Below are 21197 nucleotides of genomic sequence, written 5' to 3'. Positions count from 1 at the left end.
TAGACGAATTAGTTCACAAGAATGCTGAAACTAAATTATTAAAACAATTCCCAACTGTACTGTCACTAACTACATTTCAATGTTTAAAACTATCATTTTGATTATGCCAGGGCAATATGAATTTAACAGACATCATAAGATAGTCTGTCACATAGCTTCAACGAATAAAGAAGATTCAAGATTTTCTCCTATTGCAATCAGGAAAACTCTGCTTGTAATAACCATTTGGTAACATAATGAATAGGTAACAAAAGATATAAAATCCTTAAAGGGTCAGACTCTACTTATTAAAAGACTACCCATAACACTATGGGTGCCAGTGAATAACTGTTGGTTAGATGAAAAATTATTCCGTAAGTCAACAGCTATAGCCAATTAATATTCACTTTAACTTCTCACAGAGGTAGAGAAAGATGAAAGGCTAATGCTTTTGGAGAGAGTTGAAGGAAGTAGCATGTATCAAACTGCAGGTCTTCCAGAGATTTCTTAGGTTTTGACATCTGTCAATTTATATACTATACTTCTCCATTCAGTAGTTCTTTGGGGTTTTTTTAATTAAATTATTTATTTTGAGGAAGAGAGAGAGCATGAGCAACTGGGGGAGGGGCAGGGAAAGAGAGAATCTCACGCAACTCTGCACCATCAGTGCAGGGCCCAATGCAGGGCTCAAACCCATGAACCATGAGATCACAACCTGAGTGGAAGTCAGACACTTAACCGACTGAACCACCCAGGTACCCCTCCATTCAGTAGTTAGCTTTTTTTTTTCTTTTTTAAATGTCCACTTATTTTTGAGAGAGAAAGAGACAGAGCACGAGCAGGGGAGGGGCAGAAAGAGAGGGAGACACAGAATCTGAAGCAGGCTCCAGGCTCTGTCTAAGCTGTCAGCACAGAGTCCAACACGGGGCTCAAACTTGTGAACCGTGATATGATGACATGAGCCAAGTCAGACGCTTAACCGACTGAGCCACCCACACGCCCCAATAGTTCTTAACCAAGAGTTGTAGCACAATCTCAAAAAAAAAATTTTCTAAATATCCATGTCTATGTATACATGTTACTAGATTTACTCAAAATGTTCAAGAGGAGAGTTTAGCCTTGTAACAAAATTTTTAACTTCCCCAGGGGACTGGGATTCACCACCACAATTCTAGCTGAGAGCTGGTGCAGCAGACAATTACATCAGTCTCATCTACGTGGCCAACTCCCTCTATCATTTGAAGATTTAGCCAAAAGAGTGACTTATCAAAACTGCATTTAATTTCCCTGAGCAGAGGTAGAACAGGGACTAAATGTAAAGTCAAAACACAACTTGATTTCATTACTTATAAACTTCTTACTTCCCATCAAAATATTCTAGATTTCACAGCAGAGTTTAGACTCTTATCTAAGTGGCTGTTTCTGCCAGAATAGGATTATATGACAGTTAATTATTTGTTCTTTCCTCTCCTTGCCCACTTAATCAACCACTGCCAATCTGATTTCCTCTGAGCCCTCCTACACTTGGTCTCTAGGCAGGTTTATAACTCACTCTTATCCTAAGTAACAATTATTACCCCCAAAAATTGAAGACTCCTTGCCTAAACATATAAACTGGAGGAAAAAAAAACAAAAACAATAAAACAAACAGCCTCTTCTTGTTATTTTCTCTCACTTGCCAAATTTCCAAATTGGCCCACATATTTCTGACTGCTCCCTTCTTTTCCCTTTTTCCTCTTAAGCCTTGGCCAATAAAAGATAAATCCCATTTTTATAAGTCACTTTTTTATCAAATAGGAACTTGTCAACAGCAGCAATATTTTTTATTGTAAAATGCATGTTTGAGTTTTAACACAAAGCCTAAGGCAAATTTTGCTTTCCTATGTTATTTTTCAGTAATTAAAAAAAACAAAATTGGATGGGAAAAATATTTGAAAACAAAGTAAGTTTTACCTTAAATACATTTGTTTTCATAAATATTTGCCATAAATACATAAAACAAAGCTGTATTCTCTAATGCTTCTTTAGAAGTATGCTTATTTAAAGTGCAATCTTAGGGTGCCTAGGTGGCTCAGTTGGTAGAGTATCCAACTTCAGCTCAGATCTTGATCTCATGGGTCATGAGTTCGAGCCCTGCATTGGGCTCTGGGCAGACAGCTGGGAGCCTGGAGCCTGCTTCAGATTCTGTGTCTCCCTCTCTCTCTCTCTGCCCCTCCCCCCCTCATGCTCTGTCTCTGTCTCTCTCTTTCTCAAAAATAAATAAAAAATAAGAAGAAGAAAGAAAGAAAGAAAGGAAGAAAGAAAGAAAGAAAGGGAAATCTTAGATAATTAAGTTATTTCCAAATATTTTCATTCAGGGAATACTTGAACTTCCAAATACGTAAAACTGACCCTACCCGTGTCAACCAAGGGTGTTCCTTTAGAGGCTTCAGCAGTGAAAGGCAATGCATGTCGAAGAAAAGGCAGGTGGGCCAGCAAGTGTGGCCATCATCTACTCCCCATGTACAGCTACGACCCTGCTGAGGAGCTACACAAGGTTGAGCAGGAGCTATTCTCTGAAGTGGGAGACCCCAACATGGTACATGGCTGGCAGAGTGGCTACCAACAAAAGTAGATGCCTTTGCTGGATGTCAAGACATGACCTGACCCCAATGCCCTCATCTTCAGAGCACCGGGGCCTGCAGTGCCCAGCACCTACAACCTGCTGCTTTCTCCTCCCGCTTGCACACATCCAAGCTCTCCCTGCTGGGTCTGGGTCTCCATTCCTCCTCCCACCTATCCCCAGCAGCACCCCTTGCCTAAGCCCCTGCATAGCACCCAGCCTCCATCATCACCTCACTCCCCTCTAGACCTTTAGTCCTTTATGGGCTCTGAGACTACCATCCACTTGTAGGCACTAATGGAAAGATTTTCTTTCTGGGGTAGAAGGGTGGCTGGGAGATACAACTTTGACCTTTCTGTGGGCACTACCTTTTTCTTGCCCTCCCTGACTTGGCATTGGAGTTATTTCCATGATGACAGGGCCTGATGTATAGAATTCAGTGTGTGTGTGTGTGTGTGTGTGTATGAAATAAAACATTTTGTGGCTAAAATATTCATGTATATATATAAAATTTCAAATATTGTATAAATTAGATCTTTACCTTATTTATTGCTTCAGTATTCGCATTGTATAGCAGCAGCTTCTCTATTATGGATATATTATCACCAAAGGCAGCATAGTGGAGAGCAGTGTTGCCACTCACATCCCTAATATTTGGATCGGCACCATTTTCCAACAGTATGTTTACACATTTCTCTTCCTGGCACTGTACGGCCTGTCAGTAATATGCCAAGAAACAGAGTGTAAATTCTGGGAATTTAAAGTAAGCATGCCACAGGTTTCACCAATTAGTTTTGTTTCAATGCAATAACTTCACTTTCGTTCTAAGTAATGACATCAAATCCATCTCAGGCAGACATAGCTGCTACTACATACCTTCATGAGAGCTGTCCTGTTTTCATTATCACAGAGGTTAAGATGGCATTTCCTCTCTATTAGGAGGGTCACCACTTCTGGATGGCCATTGGCACAGGCCAAATGGAGAGCAGTCCTAAAAAAGTGAGAGGACTTTTTAGGAAATGATAGTGCACTCTCTCAAAACATGCAATTAATTCAGGAAATTGTAAACATTAAGTAGCATGTTATTCCTATGCCTCCAAAACAAAGATTCAGTTTTCCTCTGGAGAAAGTACAATATTTAGTAGTGATTACTCATTACACTAATAAAAGAGCAGCCTGTTTGAAGAGAGAGCATGACCTCGGGATTCAGCTCCACTTGGGTTTGCATCCTAGTTTAACTCTGTCACGCACTAGTTATTGCTTAGACTTATCCTCAATGTCCTCAACAAAAGGGGATAAAAATTGTAGTTGTCTCAGGTCACCTGGCTAGCTCAGTCTGAAGAGCATGTAACTCTTGATCTCAGGGTCATGAGTTTGAAGCCCCACAGTAGGTGTAGAGATTACTAAAAAAATGATAGTAATAAAATGAAATGAAATAAAATAAATAGTAGTTATCTCACAAGACCTCGTTGTGATGCTTAAATGAGGATCTATGCAAGTATTTAGAACACTTCCTAGTACAAATAACATCTCAATAATTGTTGGATAATATGATTATAATTTTTACTATTACTACTGCTTTACATAGACAATACTTCAATTAGGTACCTTAATACAATTATACCTACTTTGCAGACATGTTTTAAGGATTAGCAAGAATACTGTTTCAATAATTATACGATGCTCATTTTGTCACATTTAGTATCTCTGACATTGGAATGCAATTTATGACTCAAAAGGTCTTACAACTACAACTGAAAAGACTTTAAAAAATTTTTTTATTGGGGGCGCCTGGGTGGCTCAGTCAGTTAAGCATCTGACTTCAGCTCAGGTCATGATCTCGCAGTCCGTGAGTTTGAGCCCCACGTTGGGCTCTGTGCTGACAGTTCAGAGACTGGAGCCTGTTTCAGATTCTATGTCTCCCTCTCTCTCTGACCCTATCCCATTCATGCTCTGTCTCTCTCTGTCTCAAAAATAAATAAACATTAAAACAAATTTTTTTTTATTGGTACATAAAATAGTGGGACATCATAGAATCTTGGTGCCTTCCATTATGTGAAATGATTGTATATACAATAGGTCTATTGCAGTTCTAGTCATATGATTGGCATTTAAATAAATTTTAGTTCTTAAAAGCATTATAGGAAAAGAGGACTAAATTAACAAAAGAAAAACATTTTTAAGTACTTCTTACTTTTCTTCTCAAGAAAGTTTAAGCCAAAGGAAACTCAGGATTCCAATGACCAGGAACAAGGAACAGCTCATTTTATTAAATATTGAGGTCTATAGATTTATGAAAATCAAGTATTTCCAATGATCAATATTAGTATTTAATACTATCATAAATTTCAAAAGGGCAGGTAAAGGTTATCTTTTACAATTTCCTACCTTCAGAAACATTGAAGGGAAGGAGGAAAACTTCAGTTGAGATCCTAATACGTGAATTTAAAATTTCTCATCTTAGGGATGCCTTGCCGGCTCAGTCAGTAGAACATACAACCTTGATCTCAGAGTTGTAAATTTGAGCCCCATGATGGGTATAGAGATTACTTTACTTAAAAATAAAAACTGGTGCAGAGCCTGCTTTAGATGCTCTGTCCCTCCTCTCACCTTCCCCCTCCCCCTGCTCATGCTCTCACCCTCAACAATAAATAACACTTAAAAAATAAAGTAAACAAGATAAAATCTGGGGCACCTGGGTGGCTCAGTCTGTTAAGTGTGCAACTCTTGATTTGGGCTCAAGTCACGATCTCATGTTCACTGGATCAAGCCCCGTGCTGAGACTCTTTGAAAAGTCTATTTGAAAAGTTCCTGCTTTCAGCACGGGGCCTGCTTGGGATTCTCTCTCTGCCCCTCCATCCCCCCACCTCCCACCCCACCCCTCTCAAAAAATAAACTTAAAAAAATAAAATCTTTAGAAAATAAATAAATAAAATGTCTCATCTTGCTCATACTGTGCAAAATGAAGTCTTTGAGAATGAAAGGATCTTGAGAATATGTCTGCTATAGAATATACACGCAGGTTCTAGTTGATAAATAAATGGATGGAAAGTGGATAAATACAGTTGGAGAGTTCAATATTTTTAAAGAAAAGGTATATAAAGTAAAACAATACTTCTGAAACAGCAATAATCATTTATATTTGCTATTTATCTTTTTCATAAGCACAAAACTAACATATTTTGTTTTCATGATTAATATAAATCATTTACCTATTATATGTAATAAAGCTACATATAACAGAAAATATATGTATATGTTTAATGTATGTATAATAAAATCTACAAATGCAAATAAAAATATTCCCTTTATTCTGAAGAGGCCAAAAGTTGTCAGAATATACCAATCCTCAAAAAAATTTTAATTAACTTGGTTTTCTTAATTTACATCCAAAAATATTTTTTAACACAAAGTGAGAAATTATTTTCATGTATATAAGATTCATATTCTTGCTTTTCTCCAGGATTTCTTCAACGATAACAAACCTTTTTTATTGATAATAAACTTTTAATAGGACTTTTATACACCTTTCCCTGTAGAAAGCACAGATTTTCTTTAAAGGAAAAGAAAAATGCATGTAAATTCAAAGGCTCAGAAATAACAAATTTAATCATATTTCGTGCATTTTTGGGCTTAATATAAAACCAAAGTCTGCTTGTGTGTACATATGATCAAACTGATTTTTGTTCTCACTTAATGATCAACTAAAGCACAGCTCTGAATCTCTGTGTATATCTATTACCTATGCCACCTTCAATGATCACATATCCATCTTATGGATATAATGCCATACTTATAAAAGCCATTATGAGTTCTTAATACATTGCTATTTTAAATAGTGCTGAGAAAAGCAAAATGTATGTCATTTATCTCTAGTAATTTCCTAAAGATATTTTAGTAGAAATAAAATTGATGGGTAAAAGGAATACATATTTTTTGTGGTACTTACACCAAATTGTCTATTGGAAAATCGAAAACAACTTAAACTTTAAGCGGCAGTATAAGCACCATCACTCTATTTTCACAAAGGTTGTAGATGAAAACTGTACTTCATTCCCTTTTTAACTTAAATTTCTTTTTTTTTACCAGGGACGCTATATTTTCCTATGACCACTGGTCTCGTGTAGATATGCAAAGAAGTACTTTATGCAATTTCAAATTACAGATTTTTTTTTGTTTTGATTTCAAAGACTTCCCTGTAAAACGAAGATATATTTTTTTGTCTGATACAAATATGTTGTAAATATTTGCAAGTGCATGGTCTTTTATTTTAATAATATTATTTTCTGATAGAGGCTTTTAGTTTTTTATGTTGCTAAATCAACCTCCAGAATTCTTCATTTTTAAAAAAAATTTTTTTTTATATTTATTTATTTTTGGGAGACAGAGAGACAGTGTGCAAGCAAGGGAGGGGCAGAGAGAGAGAGGGAGACACAGAATCTGAGCTGTCAGCACAGAGCCTGAAGCGGGGCTCGAACCCACAAAGCACGGGATCATGACCTGGGCCAAAGTTGGACTGCTTAACCAGCCACCCAGGGGCCCCCAATTTCTTTTTTTCTTTCCTGAGAGAGAGAGAGAGAGAGAGAGAGAGAGAGAGAGAGAGAGAGGAGAGGCGAGACAGAATCCCAAGCATGCTCCACATTGACAGCAGGGAGCCCCTCGCAGGGCTTGAACCCACGAACCCCTGAGATTATGACCTGAGTCGAAATCAAGAGTCATAGGTTTAACTGACTGAGCCACCCAGGCACCCCCAAAAGTCTTGCTTTTCAAGTCATTCTTAGGATGGGTAAATAGGCATTTGTGGGGGCTTTTTCTGTTACTTTTCTTATTTTGCATATTAAAATGTTTTAATTTATATCCCACCTGGAACTTATTTTAGGGAGATAAAATTCTAACACGTTTTCTCCAAATCAGCTGTTTCTCCACTATTTACGAATAATTCACCTTTTCCTACTAATATGAAATGTCACCAGCATCAAATTTTAAAGTCTTACATATATTTGAACGTTTGTCATTTTCTACTCTGGACCACTCCTTTATCTGTCTTTTCAGCTGTTCGTAAACGAATAATTTGTGGAAATTTCAGGTACATTTTGATATCTGGAAGGGCAAATCTACCTCCTATTATAAAAAAATAAGTTCTTATTTTAATTCCAGTTCGTTAACATAAAGTGTTATATCAGTTTCAGATGTACAAGACAGTGAGTCCAAAAATTTCCTTAATGACATCACAAGAAGAGCATGTGTAGCTCAAAATTCTTAAAACCATGATGCTTTCATTTGCTTTACCTAAAACTGACAAATACAGGAAGAGACTTTGAGAAAAAGGAGTCCTATTCAGAGCCATCTTCCACTTCAAAATGTCCTTCCAAGGTCCCTCAGTAAATAGCACACGTACATAAGTGTACACAGACATAAACTGGATACTGGATTTTATCCCAAGAATACTGGATTTTTAGCCCAGAAGTTGATTACAGGAATTATTTCTCCCATTATGCACTTTTCTATAACATTATGGCATGAAAATGAGTCCATTAAAAACAACATGTTGTCAACACTTAATTTCGTGTGTATTACTATTGAAATTTGGGTAAATCACGTCAAACTTGAGAGTAAAGTGCTCTATTCGGGAATTACGACTACGTGCCAAGGCAGCTGAAGATTTGGTTTTTGCCGCTCACACTGTCCGCCTGGGCGCTAGACCACGTTGGGTTCCCACCACCGAGGGGCAGCGGGACCTCAGGAGGGAAGAAAACCCAGCTCCCCCAGGGCTCCGATGCACAGGTAGAGCTAGACCAGGTGTGCGTTTCTCCCAGGTCGTTCCCGCCTCCTCCCTGCCAGCCTCCAAGTCCCTATTACCTGTTCATCTTGTCTCTATCATCCACGCCATTTTTCCCCAAGAACAGAATCTGCTGCACTTTTGCTACGTTGCCCACGCAGGCAGCCTTGTGGATCTTTCCGAGATCTCTGTCTCGGACGTGGTAACCCATCAGGAAGTTGTCAATCCTATTATTCTTCTGCCCAACAGAAGCGGAGCCCAAGGGCGACACGCCCTTCTTACTCCCGAACCCAAATATCCTCTTCATTGCTAAGCCTACGGGCTCCACAGAGACTTCACCTCGCCCTCAGCTTTTCACTACTTCCTGAACCCAACACTAGCGCTACAGACAGGCCAAACACTCCTGGCCACAACACCCCAGCAGTGACGCTCCGCGGCTGTGTAGCTCTCACCTCACGGTAACCTTCAGGAAGCAATGCTGCTTAAAACAAGTGCGCTTGCGCACTTCGGAAATTTGGAATCACTGCGCGTGCGCACAGAGGGCTAGCGGTCAAGGGTACCCAAAGCGCATGTGCGAGGCCCCAACCTCTCAAATCTCAGTGATTGCTTGAGAGCAGGGCTGGGTGCTTTCAGATGGGAGTTAGCTGAGCGTTTCTGGGCATTTGCAAAAGTTAGGATCGCGGTGTGGAAAAGCAGTGTATACGACTGAGGCTAGAGTGACGCTGAACTTCGGGATGCTGACTGAAGACGTCGTCCCCCAGAAAACTTCCCTTCAAAAAGCTCTCTAAATCTCTTTATCCCTCAGTTTATTCTTCTTCCGTATCCCTCTGGGCCCTAGCCGGTCTCCATAGAATTTAGCAGATGCAGCACCAGCAAACGTTTTCTTGGTCAGAGACTCCGGCAGCTAGTGACCTTAAATGCAAGTTGATGAGGCGGGGGGAAACAACGTATTCTCCAGATGAAATGAAACCGCATTTCTGCACGCCTCTGAATCCTCCCCTTGGGCCCAACCTTACGTTTACATTTTCTTTTATTTGTTGGTGTTAGTTCCCAATTAAATCTTTAATGAATCCAAGATTTATTTGGGAGCATGGTGTAACATTTAGGAATTTTTTTTTTTAATGTTTATTTGCTTGTCCTAAATAAGACATCTTTTCTCACCTAGTTTAAAATGCCACTTGATCGTAGATTAAATTTTCAGGTATTGTTTTTTTTTTTTTCCTGTTCCTGGGTTTTACGTTGTGTTCCATTGACTAGTCTGCTTCTTGCATCTTGCATCAGTACACTACTATTTTAACTTCTGACAACAGCTAATACGAAACCAGCTACCCTAAACTCACCAGATTCCTATTACATTTGTTAATGATTTAAAGAATTAACCAAAGTAGGAGCCCCTGGCTGGCTCAGTAGAGCATGCAACTCTTGATCTTGGAGTTGTGAGTCCAAGCCCCACATTGGTCATAGACCTTGCTTAAAAAAAAAAAAAAAAAAAAAAAAAAGTATTAACCAAAATAAAAATTAACAGAAACCACTGTTTTGTTACAGAAACCACTGTGGTTTTGTGCATTTGCACAAAACACATGAGCAAAATTTGAAAATGTGGTGTCCATATTTTATAGCAAGACAAATGCATAGATATTAATTTAGGTACTTCTTCAGAGGACGTTGAATGTCATTTTGTGTTTGTTGGTGGAATGATTTGACAAAAAGTCGGTTGTAATTAGCAACTCAGAAAGCAAGTGTCTGCATCTTCAGCAGAATTTGCCTCTGGAATGGCCTACAGAGTTCTGGAGAGTTCTAGAGTCCCTGCCGAGAAGGTGGATAACAAGAGTGTATCTTCATTGGTGAAAGACCAGTGAAAGAGAAGTCATGAAAGTCTTTTCCTTTTGTGTTTTTTTTTTTAATTTCTGGGTTTTTGTTTTTTTTTTTTAGTTTAGTTTAGTTTTGAGAGAGAGAGAGACGGGGTGTGTGTGTGTGCACGCACACATGTGCGTGTGAGCAGGAGAGGTACAGAGGGAGAGAGAGAATCCCAGGCAGGCTCTCGGCTGTCAATGCAGAACCCAATGCAGGGCCCAGCTCATGAACTGTGAGATCACGACCTGAGCTGAAATCGAAAGTCAGACGCTCAACTAACTGAACCACCCAGGCACCCGTTATCTCCTTTTAAGAGTTAGCAAGAGCAGGGCACCTGGGTGGCTCAGTCGGTTGAGTGTCTGACTTCAGCTCAGGTCACGATCTCATGGTTTGAGAGTTCAAACCCCACGTCGGGCTCTGTGCTGTCAGCTCAGAGCCTGGAGCCTGGTTCGGATTCTGTGTCTCCTTCTCTCTCTGCCCCTCCCCTTCTTGTGCTCTGTCTCTCAAAAATGAATAAATGTAAAAGAAAAAAGAATAAAAAGAATTACCAAGAGCATCTTTTCATGTGTCTGTTGGCCCGGAAGACATCTGGATGTCTTCTTTGGAAAGGTGTCTATTCATGTCTTCTCATTTCTTCACTGGATTATTTGTTTTTCGGGTGTTGAGTTTGGTAAGTTCTTTATACATTCTGGATACTAACCCTTTATCTGATATGTCATTTGAAAATATCTTCTCCCATTATGTTGGTTGCCTTTTAGTTTTGTTGATTGTTTCCTTTGCAGTGCAGAAGTTTTTATCTTGATAATAAGGTCCCAATAGTTCATTTTTGCATTTATTTCCCTCGCCTTCGGAGACCTGTCAAGCAAGAAATTTCTGTGGCTGAAGTCAAAGAAGTTGTTGCCTGTTTTCTCCTCTAGGATTTTCATGGTTTCCTATCTCACATTTAAGTTTCCCCACTGCTATGTCCCACTCTTGTCAGTCTTGAAGATGCACTATGAGGGGCCCCTGGGTGGCTCAGTTGGTTGAGCATCCGACCCTTAATTTCTGATGTTTCATGAGATTGAGCCCCACATCAGGCTTTGTATTGTCAGGGCAGAGCCTCCTTGGGATTCTCTGGGTCTCTCTGCCCCTCCCCCACTCATGCACTCTCTGTGTCTCTCTCAGAATAAATAAATAAACTTTAAACAAAAAGAAAGAAAGAAAGAAAGAAAGAAAGAAAGAAAGAAAGAAAGAAAGAAAGAGTTACCAAGAAATTCATCAAATGCTTTTCCACAGCTGCTTCACTCAATCTTTTGGATGTGTCTTCCCTTGCATTCCACTGTATCTATGGAGGAAAACAAACTATATTGTAATTAAACCATGATTACAATATGAGGGCTTAAGTGTATTGAGGCTGATCTGCCAGTGTCACTGCAGATCCCTGACCAGGGAGAACCACATCAAGGGGGCCATTAAGTTAAAACAGAAACATGTATTGAGAACCTTCTTTATTCTAACATTGTGAGAGAAAATCAATGAAGAAATAACAAACATGGCATTCCTGTGTTCAGGGAGGGAGGTGAGTTATATTTAGTGCCACATTTAGGGTGAGTACAAAGGGCCAACAGAGTTATGTGAAGATGAGGATAGTGAGCCAGGGAATGATGCACAGGAAGAAGTACTATGAAAGTTAAGACTTAGGGGCACCTGGGTGGCTCAGTCGGTTAAGTGTCCAACTTTGGCTCAGGTCATGATCTCATGGTTCTTGACTTCCAGCTCCCCATCAGGCTCTGTGCCATCAGCACAGAGCCTGATTTGGATTCTCTGTCCCCCCCTCTCTTTCTGCCCCTCCCCAACATGTTCTCTCTCTGTCTCTGTCTCTTTCAAAATAAATAAACTTAAAAAAAAAAAAGCTAAAACTTAAAGAATGAATAGGGGTTAGCCAGTAGAGCACATTCTAGAAGGAAGGGATAATGTATCAGTGAGGATCCAATCAGGAGAGAAACTACTTATAGGTAATTTGAACAAACAATTATTAACAATTAATAAACAATTAATTAATATAAACAATTATTAACTATAACAGTAGATTGACTATAAAGGTGAGAGGTGTCTAAATACCCTTGGGTGCAAGATTGCCCAAGAAAGATTACCCAAATGGGTGACCCAAACCCCAAGGTTGGGATTCAAACCTCACTGAAGAAGGTGTGGTTGCAGTTCACTGAGTTGCCTAGGCCAAAGCTGGTCCGTGCTAGTCATCCAGCAAGCAAGAAATGTTCTCCAGGAGTGCAGGGAGCCCAGTCTGACAGATGAATGTATAGAGAGTGTCAGGGCTCAAGAGCCCACCTACCAGCAGAGCAGTGCACGGCCTCCAGTGTATCATATCCATGTCCAGAAGGGTGCAGCAAACACCTTGGGATATAGCAGAGTTCAGGCTGAGGACTGGGTGCACAAAGAGAGTAGGGTATCAAGAGCATTTTCCCAGGGGCATGGTATCCAGGTTAGAAGGATCAGTGGCTGAGGTCGGGACCACATGCTCTGGGAGTGCATAGCAAGGGCAGAGTCCTTCTGATGTTGGTGCAGAAGAACAGCAAGAAGGAAAACGCAGCACACCAGAACATAGGCCAAGTCCACTTCTCAGTCTCCAGGGAAACAGTAACAACCTACTGGGACACAGAGGCGTTGAGGTTAGTAATTGGACGCACAGAGGAAGTCAGACATACAGGACTCAAATTTCTCTGCTATTCACTGTGTTGCAATCATACCTTCTTCAATAAATTTGAACACCCCCCAAGTTAGTCCTTTTGTGGTACTGTCCTTCAGCCCTAGGATACCCTTCAGAACTCTTTCGGTATTTTAATTACTATCCCATCATAGTTTTGTAATTCTTTATATTAAACTCCCACTTTTGTTGTGTGTGTGTGTGTTTTTTTTAATTTTGAGAGAAACAGAGAGTGCATGAGCGGAAGAGGGGCAGAGAGAGGGAGAAAGAGAATCCCAAGCAGGCTCCTCGCTGTGAGTGCAGGACTCCAACTCACAAACCATGAGATCAAGACCTGAGCCGAAGTCAGACACTTAACTGACTAAGCCACCCAGGAGCCCCATTAAACTTCCACTGTTTAAAATACTATGCCATACCTGTCTTCTATTGGACCCAGACTAATATAAAAGCTACAGAGTTGCACTGTTCATGTTTGTCTTCAACAGGCTGTAACGTGGAGAGCACAGTTGAACTATAGTTCAAACTGTAGCCAGCTACTACATTTTCATAACCACCATAATACTCACACCAAGGCCTTGTGTCTGCCAGGCTGTGTCCAGCCAATGCCTGAGCATAGAATGAATGATTAAAACCGAGTCATTTCTGTCTATCGTAGGACTGCTCTACAGGCAGCCTTCTGATGGGAGATTCAACATCAGGACGCCACGGGCCTGCACTGTGATTCTCCTACTGGGGCTTGCCCTAAGATCCAAGGACAACTTTCCCCCACCACTGTTACCACTAATACCATTGTATCTAGTGGATCCTAGGACCAAAGCAGCGGGGCTTCTTAACACACAGCCTGTGTCTACTGCACAACTCATCTGCTCTGGGCCAACTTAAATCTTGCATTCTTCAGTGTCACCAAGGTATATGGACGAAAGGAATACTCAGTGTAAGACAGGGTACTATGGACATATTGGGTTGGATAATTCTTTGTGGTGGGGGTCTCTCTTGTGTATGGTAGGATGGTTAGCAGCATTCCCGAAGGCTGCCAACTAGATGCCAGGAGCATCCTTAGTTGTGACAATCGAAAATGTCTCCAGATGAATCTATTATTAGCATAGTGTCTATAGCTAATGATACTATATTGTATCCTTAAAAATTTGCTTACAGGGTAGATCTTGTGTTAAGTGTTCTTACAAAAAAATAAGTAATAATGAAAGAGGAGGAAACTTTGGGAGGTGATGGGTATGTCTATGGCCTATGGTGATGGTTTCACAGGTATATACTTATCCCCTAACTCATTGAATTCTATATATTACATATGCACAGCTTTTGACATGTCAAAAAAAAATGTCCCCAGACATTGCCAAATATCCCCTGAGGAGAAGAATTCTTTTCCCACCCCACCCCCACCCCACACTCATTGAGAAATCAGTGGTGTAAACTATGCTGCGTCCAGACCGCAAAGAGGCTTACCAGTTTCTGTGTTTTCTTCTTTGTGAAAAGGTATTCAAAATGCAGCAATTTGTCTCTCACTCCTGATCTAGTATCTTCACATGCCCCTGACCACTAGATTCCCCCAAAACGTCACTGAGATGACAATTCGTGTGGTCTTACCAAGGCCTAAAGCGTTTCAGCCACCATCATGTCCAATTAGCATGATGTCATCAATGAGATATTCTGGGTGTGTTCAAGTGGACCAGATCTTTTCAGAATATATGACAGAGAGTGGGAGAATTAATATAATCCTGAGGCGAAACAAAATGAATGCTTTGTCCATATATAAATACAGTACAAACTGTTTCTGATCCACTTTCACAACTGGAGTCGAAAGGAATGCATTTGCCAAGTCAGTGGTGACATACCATGTATCTGAGGTCTTATTAATCTGTTCTGAAAGGAATACGAGGTCCACAATAACAACTGTGGTTGGGGCTACTATATGAGTGAGTTTACAGTAGTCTACATTTTCCATCTACAATGCGTCTACAGATTGGATGGATTCCAACTGTAGATGGATTCCAACTACAATCCATCTAGTTTCTGAAGGGGCCAAGTGAGTGAATCAAACAGAAATATGATAGACTTCACCATCCCTGCATCATTTAGATCCTAAGTGGTAGCACTATCCCTCTGCATCTCTCCTAGGATACAATATTGGTTTTGGTTTACTCTCTTCAATGAGGGATGGGAGACAGTTTTGGAGTTTCTGCTTGGACTTTTATACTACGATAGCTCTTATCCCTTATGCCAAGTATGTAATAAGGGGGTTATTCCTACTGCCATGTTATTAATTCCAATAATGGGGCACCTAGGTGGCTCAGTTGGTGAAGCATCCGACTCTTGATTTCAGCTCAGGTCATGATCTCATGGTTTGTGAGATCTAGCCCCACATCGGGCTCCATGCTGAGTGTGGAGCCTGCTTGGGATTCTCTCTCTCGCCCTCTCTCTGTCCCTCCCTAGTTTGTGCTCTCTCTCTCTCTCAAAATAAATAAATAAACTTTAAAAATGTACTGAAAAGGAAAGTGTAATTCCAATCATACACTCTGAGACTTGGGAAATGACCACTGCTAAGTGTGCACACCTGTGAGCCAGACATTAAACTTATTACCTGGTCCTCTAAACTCTTACTGTAATGCTAGCTATGATGATGTTTTGAGGCTCCAGGTATCAGTGTCAACTCAGGCTCTATGTCTAAAAGTCCTTGAATAATACACAGGAATTCCATTTTCCCCATTCAAGAAATGGCATTAGATCCATTGGAGAAAGATGGGGAAATATTGTAGATATATTTTCCGTGGCATTCCACATCTTTAGTCAGTTGGCTCCAGATCTAGAAATTATCAAGGGATTATGAGTTTTGACTGGGGCAATTGCTCCCATCCCCCAACTCCTTTATTCTTGCCTTTTTCTGGTTGTAGATCTTAAGCAGCACCCTTGTTGTTCACCTGACAAATTTTCTCCAAGGGACACAATGCTCTTTTAACCATCTCTGCTTGTAACCACTTAACCTTGCTATGCTTGTGTTGGTCTTGATGTGTTCTCTCGGCCCTCCCATGAAATGTAGTCTTCTGTTGGGTCTTCTGGCCTGGCATAAAACATCCAGCCCAGCATGCACACTTCCCTTGGTCTCCTTTTTCCTTCATCTGTCACCTGTTAGGGTGTGGTATGAAAAATGTACTTTGTATTTGTGCCCAGTTCCTGGCACAGAACTCCTAAAACCCTTAGAATTTCCTGAGAGATAGGAATGTCTGTTTTCATGAACCCTGTTAATCACAACTGAGTTTATGCTAATGAGGTGACTCATTGCAGGAAGAGGGCCTAGAGAGCTTTAGGAAGGGGATTCATCTCCAGAGGAAACAATCACATGATTAGAAGGTTGGAACTTTCAGCCCTGCCTCCTTTGTCCCCCACAACCTCCAAGGAGGGGAGACTGGAGACTGAATTCAATCACACAGGCAATGATTTAACCAATCATGCTCACATGATGAGACCCCACACAAAAACTCTGAAATGAGGTTCAGGGAGCTTCCTGGTTGGTGAAGATATCAATGTGCTGAGAGGGTGGCATGCCTCAAGAGGGCATGGAAACCTTGTGCTGACCTCCCCAGATCTTGCTGCCCTATGTACCTCTTCATCTGGTTGTTCATGTCTATCGTTTATAATAAACCAGTGATCATACATATAGCACTTTCCTGAAGCGTTCTAGTGAAATATCAAACCTGAAAGAGGATCATGGGAATCCCCAAGTTGTACAGAAGTGTAGGTAGCCTGGGAATTTGGGGGCTGTGGCTGGTATCTGAAGTGGGGGTAGTCATGTGATACTGAGACCCTTAACCTGTGGGGTCTATCTAACTTTGGTAAGTTACTTGCTGTATTAAATTGAATTGTAGGACAGTTGGTGTTACAGTTTTATGTAGCTCAGGCATTTCTGCTTCACTCAGCATTGGCTATTGCTTTCTCCTGAGTTCTGATATACAACCTAACAGCAAATTGCCTCTATCCCCTAAGGCTCTTGCTTGTTAAGTCCTGTTTCCCTCCAAATGCCCCCCACATCAATGAGTTATTGCTTATCTGCTCTTACACAACATCTCACTTGATCAAGCCGCTTAAGATCCAGTCCCAAGGCTACTCACCCTAGCTTGTGCCTGTACACACTACTTCTTACAGCTTGTTTGGTACTTAATCTCTTCTTCCTTTATGAAGTCCAGCACATCCCCCGCCTGGTTATAGTGGGATTTAACCCAAATTATCAGCCTGGCAACTAAGAGAGGATGTGGGTGCAGCTCCTGAGGGGACACCTATTGCCTTGTCTGGGAGAAGCCTCTGCAAAGTCTTCCAGCATGGGGTATGTGGCCTAGAGAGCTCTGGGCTGGGCCTAGAGAGCTACACCCATGAGGACTTAGTGGGGTCTGCAGAATTGACATCCTCACAGGTATACAACCTGATGTCCCTATCTTATCTTAGTGTCTAGATATTCTCAGTGGCCCTGAACTTGGGATAGTATACTTGCCTTGGCTGAGCACTTAAACATCCCTGGCACTCTGCAACTCTATCAGATCTTCGATTTATTCTTTCAGTTTCTGCTCTTCCATTGCAGGTTAGGGCCTCTGTGTGAACTTCCAAAGAGGTCCTGTAGCACTTAACCTTTGCTGCTTGTTAACCTCTGCCACTTTCTCATTATCCCAATCCAGGATAAAGATACAACTTTGCAATACCCAGATAGCTTTTTAAAACAGCTTTATTGAAATATAATTCATATATAATTTGCCTGTTTAAAGTGGACAATTCAATTGTTTAGAAATTCACAGAATTGTGCGACTATCAGCACGATCAATTTTGACATTTTCATTACCCCAGAAAGGAACCCTATACCCACTAGCAGTTACTCTCCATTTCCTTCCAACCCTTTGGCCCTGGGTAACCACTAACCTATTTTTTGTCTTGATAGATTTTCCTCTTTTGGACATTTCATATACATGGAATTAAAGAGGGGCCTGGATTGTTCAGTCAGTGAAGTGTCCAACTTTGGCTTGGGTCACGATCTCATGGTTTGTGAGTTCGAGCCCCTCATCGGGCTCTCTGCTGTCTGCATGGAGCCCGCTTCTGATCCTCTGTCCCCCCACCCCCGCTCTGTCGCTGCCCTGCTTGCTCTCTCTCTTTCTCAAAAAAAAAAAGTCTTAAAAAAGTATAAGAAAATAAAAATTAAAAAATGAATGATATGTTGTCTTTTATGACTGGCTTTTTTCACTTAGCAAAATCTTTTCAGTTATATCCGTTATATTAGTTTCCTAGAGCTGCTGCAACTAATTATCATAAAGAACACAAATGTGGTGGCTTAAAAGAACAGAAATTTATTCTCACAGTTCTAGAAGCCAGTATTCTGAAATCATGGTGTCTGCAAGGCCATACTTTGTCCAAAACATCTAGTATAGAATCCTTCCTTGCCTCTTCCAGTTTCTGATGTGGGGCGTCAGTGTAACCTCTATTTGTCTTCACATGGTTTTCTCCTGTTTTCCCTGTCTTTCTTCTGTGTCTTTTGTAAGGATATGTCACTGAATTTATAGCCAACCAGATAATCCAGGATGATCTATCTCAAAATCCATAAGTACATCTACAAAGACCTTTTTTCCAAAGGTCACATTCACAGCTTCCAGGAGTGAGGACATGGACATATCTTTTGGAGGGACACCTTTCAACCCACTGTATCCATGTTGCAGCATTTATTAGTACTTGGTTCCTTTTATGGCCAGATCACATTCTATTTTATGGATATGCCACATTTTGTTTATCCATTTTTCACTTGAACATTTAAGCTGTTTCCACTTTTTTCGCTATTATGAACAACGTAGCTGTGAACATTTGTATGGATGCATGTTTTCATTTCTCTTGGTATATATATACTTAGAGAAGTGGGTCTACCATTTTATAGATATGTTCCGTCCATATCTTTCAAAGTTCCTGTACCTGGAATTTTTTTCAAGGTCACAACTGCTTTGTGCTAGGGAATACCCATGCCCCATGTGCCACTCACAATGGTGTTGTTTTTGGCTGTAAGGCAGTCTCAAAACCTGTTTCCTCAGACCACTCCCAGCACCACTTGTGTTCGTGGAGTCCTCAAATAAGCAGATGCTTAGGCAGGACTAGATGTGAAAGAGATTTACTAGGGAAATCTCTATGAAGGAAAAAGGGGAGTGTGGTTATAAGTAGAGTAATGGTTGCCAAAGATGTCCACATCCTAATTATTGGAGCCTGTGAATGTTGATACCATGGCAAGCAAGGCTATTAAGGTTGCAGATGGAATTAAGTTTGCTAATAAGTTGCTACAATGATTACGCTGGATTATCCAGGCAGGTCCAATGTAATCACAAGGGTCCTTTAAATGAGGAAGAGGGAGATGGAAGTGTCAGAATGGTGTGAGAAAGACTCGACAGGCCATTACTGGCTCTGAAGATGGAAGGGGGCCATGAGCCTAGGAACCCTCTAGAAGTTGGAAAAGACAAGAACATGGATTCTTCTCTAGAACCTTCAGAAAGGAATGCAGCCTTGCCAACAGCTTGGCTTTAGTGGGATTTTCAGACCTCTGACCTCCAGAACTCAAGTGGGTTCTCCAGTGTGCTTAGGACTGGGGGATTCTTGGGCCACAGGGCTGTCAGTGCTAAGGCCAAGTCTTTGTCCCAGGGTGTACGCAACATACCGCACATCTCTTTAATCCCTTCTAGGAAAATTTCTGCTTACGAAAGCAGTTTATGACTAGAGAATTTTTTCACCATCTTTGTACCCCCTCTAGCCATATTCCCCACCTATCCAGAGCAGACACCATCTGTGACTGAGATTCCTTAGGCAGAAGGGGATATTTGTAACTCTTCTTCTTCTTTTTTTAATTTATTTTTTGAGAGACCATAAGCAGGGGAGGGACAGAGACAAAGGGAGACAGAGGATCCGAAACAGGCTCTGTGCTAACAGCACAGAGCCCAATGTGGGGCTTGAACTCACAAAACACAAGATCATGACCTGAGCTGAAGTCAGATGCTCAACCAACTGAGCCACCCAGGTGCCCCCGTATCTTTTCTTTGTAACTTTCAAAGATTGAAACTCAGATTAGCGGGGGGCACCTGGTTTTCAGTCTGTTAAGTGTCTGACTCTTGATTTCGGTTTAGGTCACGATCTGATAGTTTATGAGTTCAAGTCCCATGCTGGGCTCTGCGCTGACAGCACAGAGACTGCTTGGAATTCCCTCTCCCTCTCTCTCCGCCGCTCCCCTGTGCTTTTTCTCAAAATAAATAAAATAAACTTTAAAAATCTTAAAAAAAAAATCTCAGATTAGGAATACAATTTAAATTTTCAGCTTGGTCTTGTTTTTTTTTCCCCACACTTCTCCCCTATGGAATCTGTATGAATTCTGAAGTCTTTTTCTGCTATAATATAACAGTATGAAACATGATTTTTCATCAAAATTAAGAATTTTAATTTTTTTAATGTTTACCTTTGAGAGAGAAAGAGCAAGAGCACAAGTGGGGGAGGGGCAGAGAGAGACAGGGAGATTTGGGATTTGAAGCAGGCCCCAGGCTCTGAGCTGTCAGCACAGAGCCCGATGTGGGGCTCAAACTCACCACAAGATCATGACCTGAGCTGAAGTCAGACACTTAACCCACTGAGCCACTCAGCCACCCCCAAAATTAAAAATTTTCAAAATTGAACCTTTGTCATAGCAGAGCTAATACTGGCAACTTGCCATTCTACCTGGTGGGTGCTGTGCTCCCCCGATCCGTGAAAATTTTATACCAGGCTTCACCTTGTTTCAATCACAAATTTCTTATCACTGTCATTTCATAGTTTTGACTTACAACCATGACAGCTTCTTGCAGATAACCAAGATTATTTCAAAATAACATAAAAAGACGACTTTTTGTTCTTCCTGAAAAGCCTTTAGCAACCAACTTCTCCAGTTGCCTTTATATTGTCTCATTTTCTTCCATCTTCTTCCAACTCTTTGTCATCACCTAGTTCATAATTTCTAGGAGTTACACAGACATAACTAACATCTCAGGCTTAAGAACAGCTGGTCTTTAACATGCTTTCAGGACTGTGAAGAGTAGCAAAACTTAAGGGGAGGGCCTTAAATCCTTTCTGCGCTGCAGAAAGGTGAATGATAAGCACATTTAAGTGAAATGTATCCACTTAAACATAGTAAGATGGCAGCTACAGAGAGACTAGCACTATACATCTGTTTCCTTCAGAGTCCAGGTGATATATTCTTTCTTTGAATTGTAACCACTGCTATTTAAATCCGGGAC

At 40.8% G+C, this 21197-nt stretch overlaps 1 protein-coding gene across 15 annotated transcripts in view; it reads right to left on the bottom strand.

The window, feature by feature from the left end:
- ANKRD26 (ankyrin repeat domain containing 26) overlaps positions 1-8852 on the bottom strand; it is a 111577-nt gene extending 102725 nt beyond the window's left edge. For 10 of the 15 annotated variants that reach the window (XM_053225437.1, XM_053225423.1, XM_053225429.1 and 7 more), the window contains exons 1-3: positions 8441-8851; positions 3458-3572; positions 3123-3296 (exon numbers count right to left, since the gene is read on the bottom strand). In XM_053225437.1, coding sequence (XP_053081412.1) covers positions 3123-3296; positions 3458-3572; positions 8441-8667 — 516 coding nt within the window. In that variant the 5' untranslated portion in view covers positions 8668-8851. Of the gene's footprint in view, positions 1-2375; positions 2507-3122; positions 3297-3457; positions 3573-8440 lie in introns of those variants that run through there. The other 5 variants (XM_053225434.1, XM_053225436.1, XM_053225432.1 and 2 more) reach the window with 3 other exon arrangements.
- Between the last annotated feature and the right edge of the window lie 12345 nt (positions 8853-21197).

Source organism: Acinonyx jubatus, chromosome B4 (genome assembly GCF_027475565.1).
Source record: "Acinonyx jubatus isolate Ajub_Pintada_27869175 chromosome B4, VMU_Ajub_asm_v1.0, whole genome shotgun sequence".
In the NCBI taxonomy this organism is placed as follows: domain Eukaryota; kingdom Metazoa; phylum Chordata; class Mammalia; order Carnivora; family Felidae; genus Acinonyx; species Acinonyx jubatus.
Note: the sequence above shows the minus strand (reverse complement) of the source record. Positions and strands in the feature narration are given on the sequence as shown.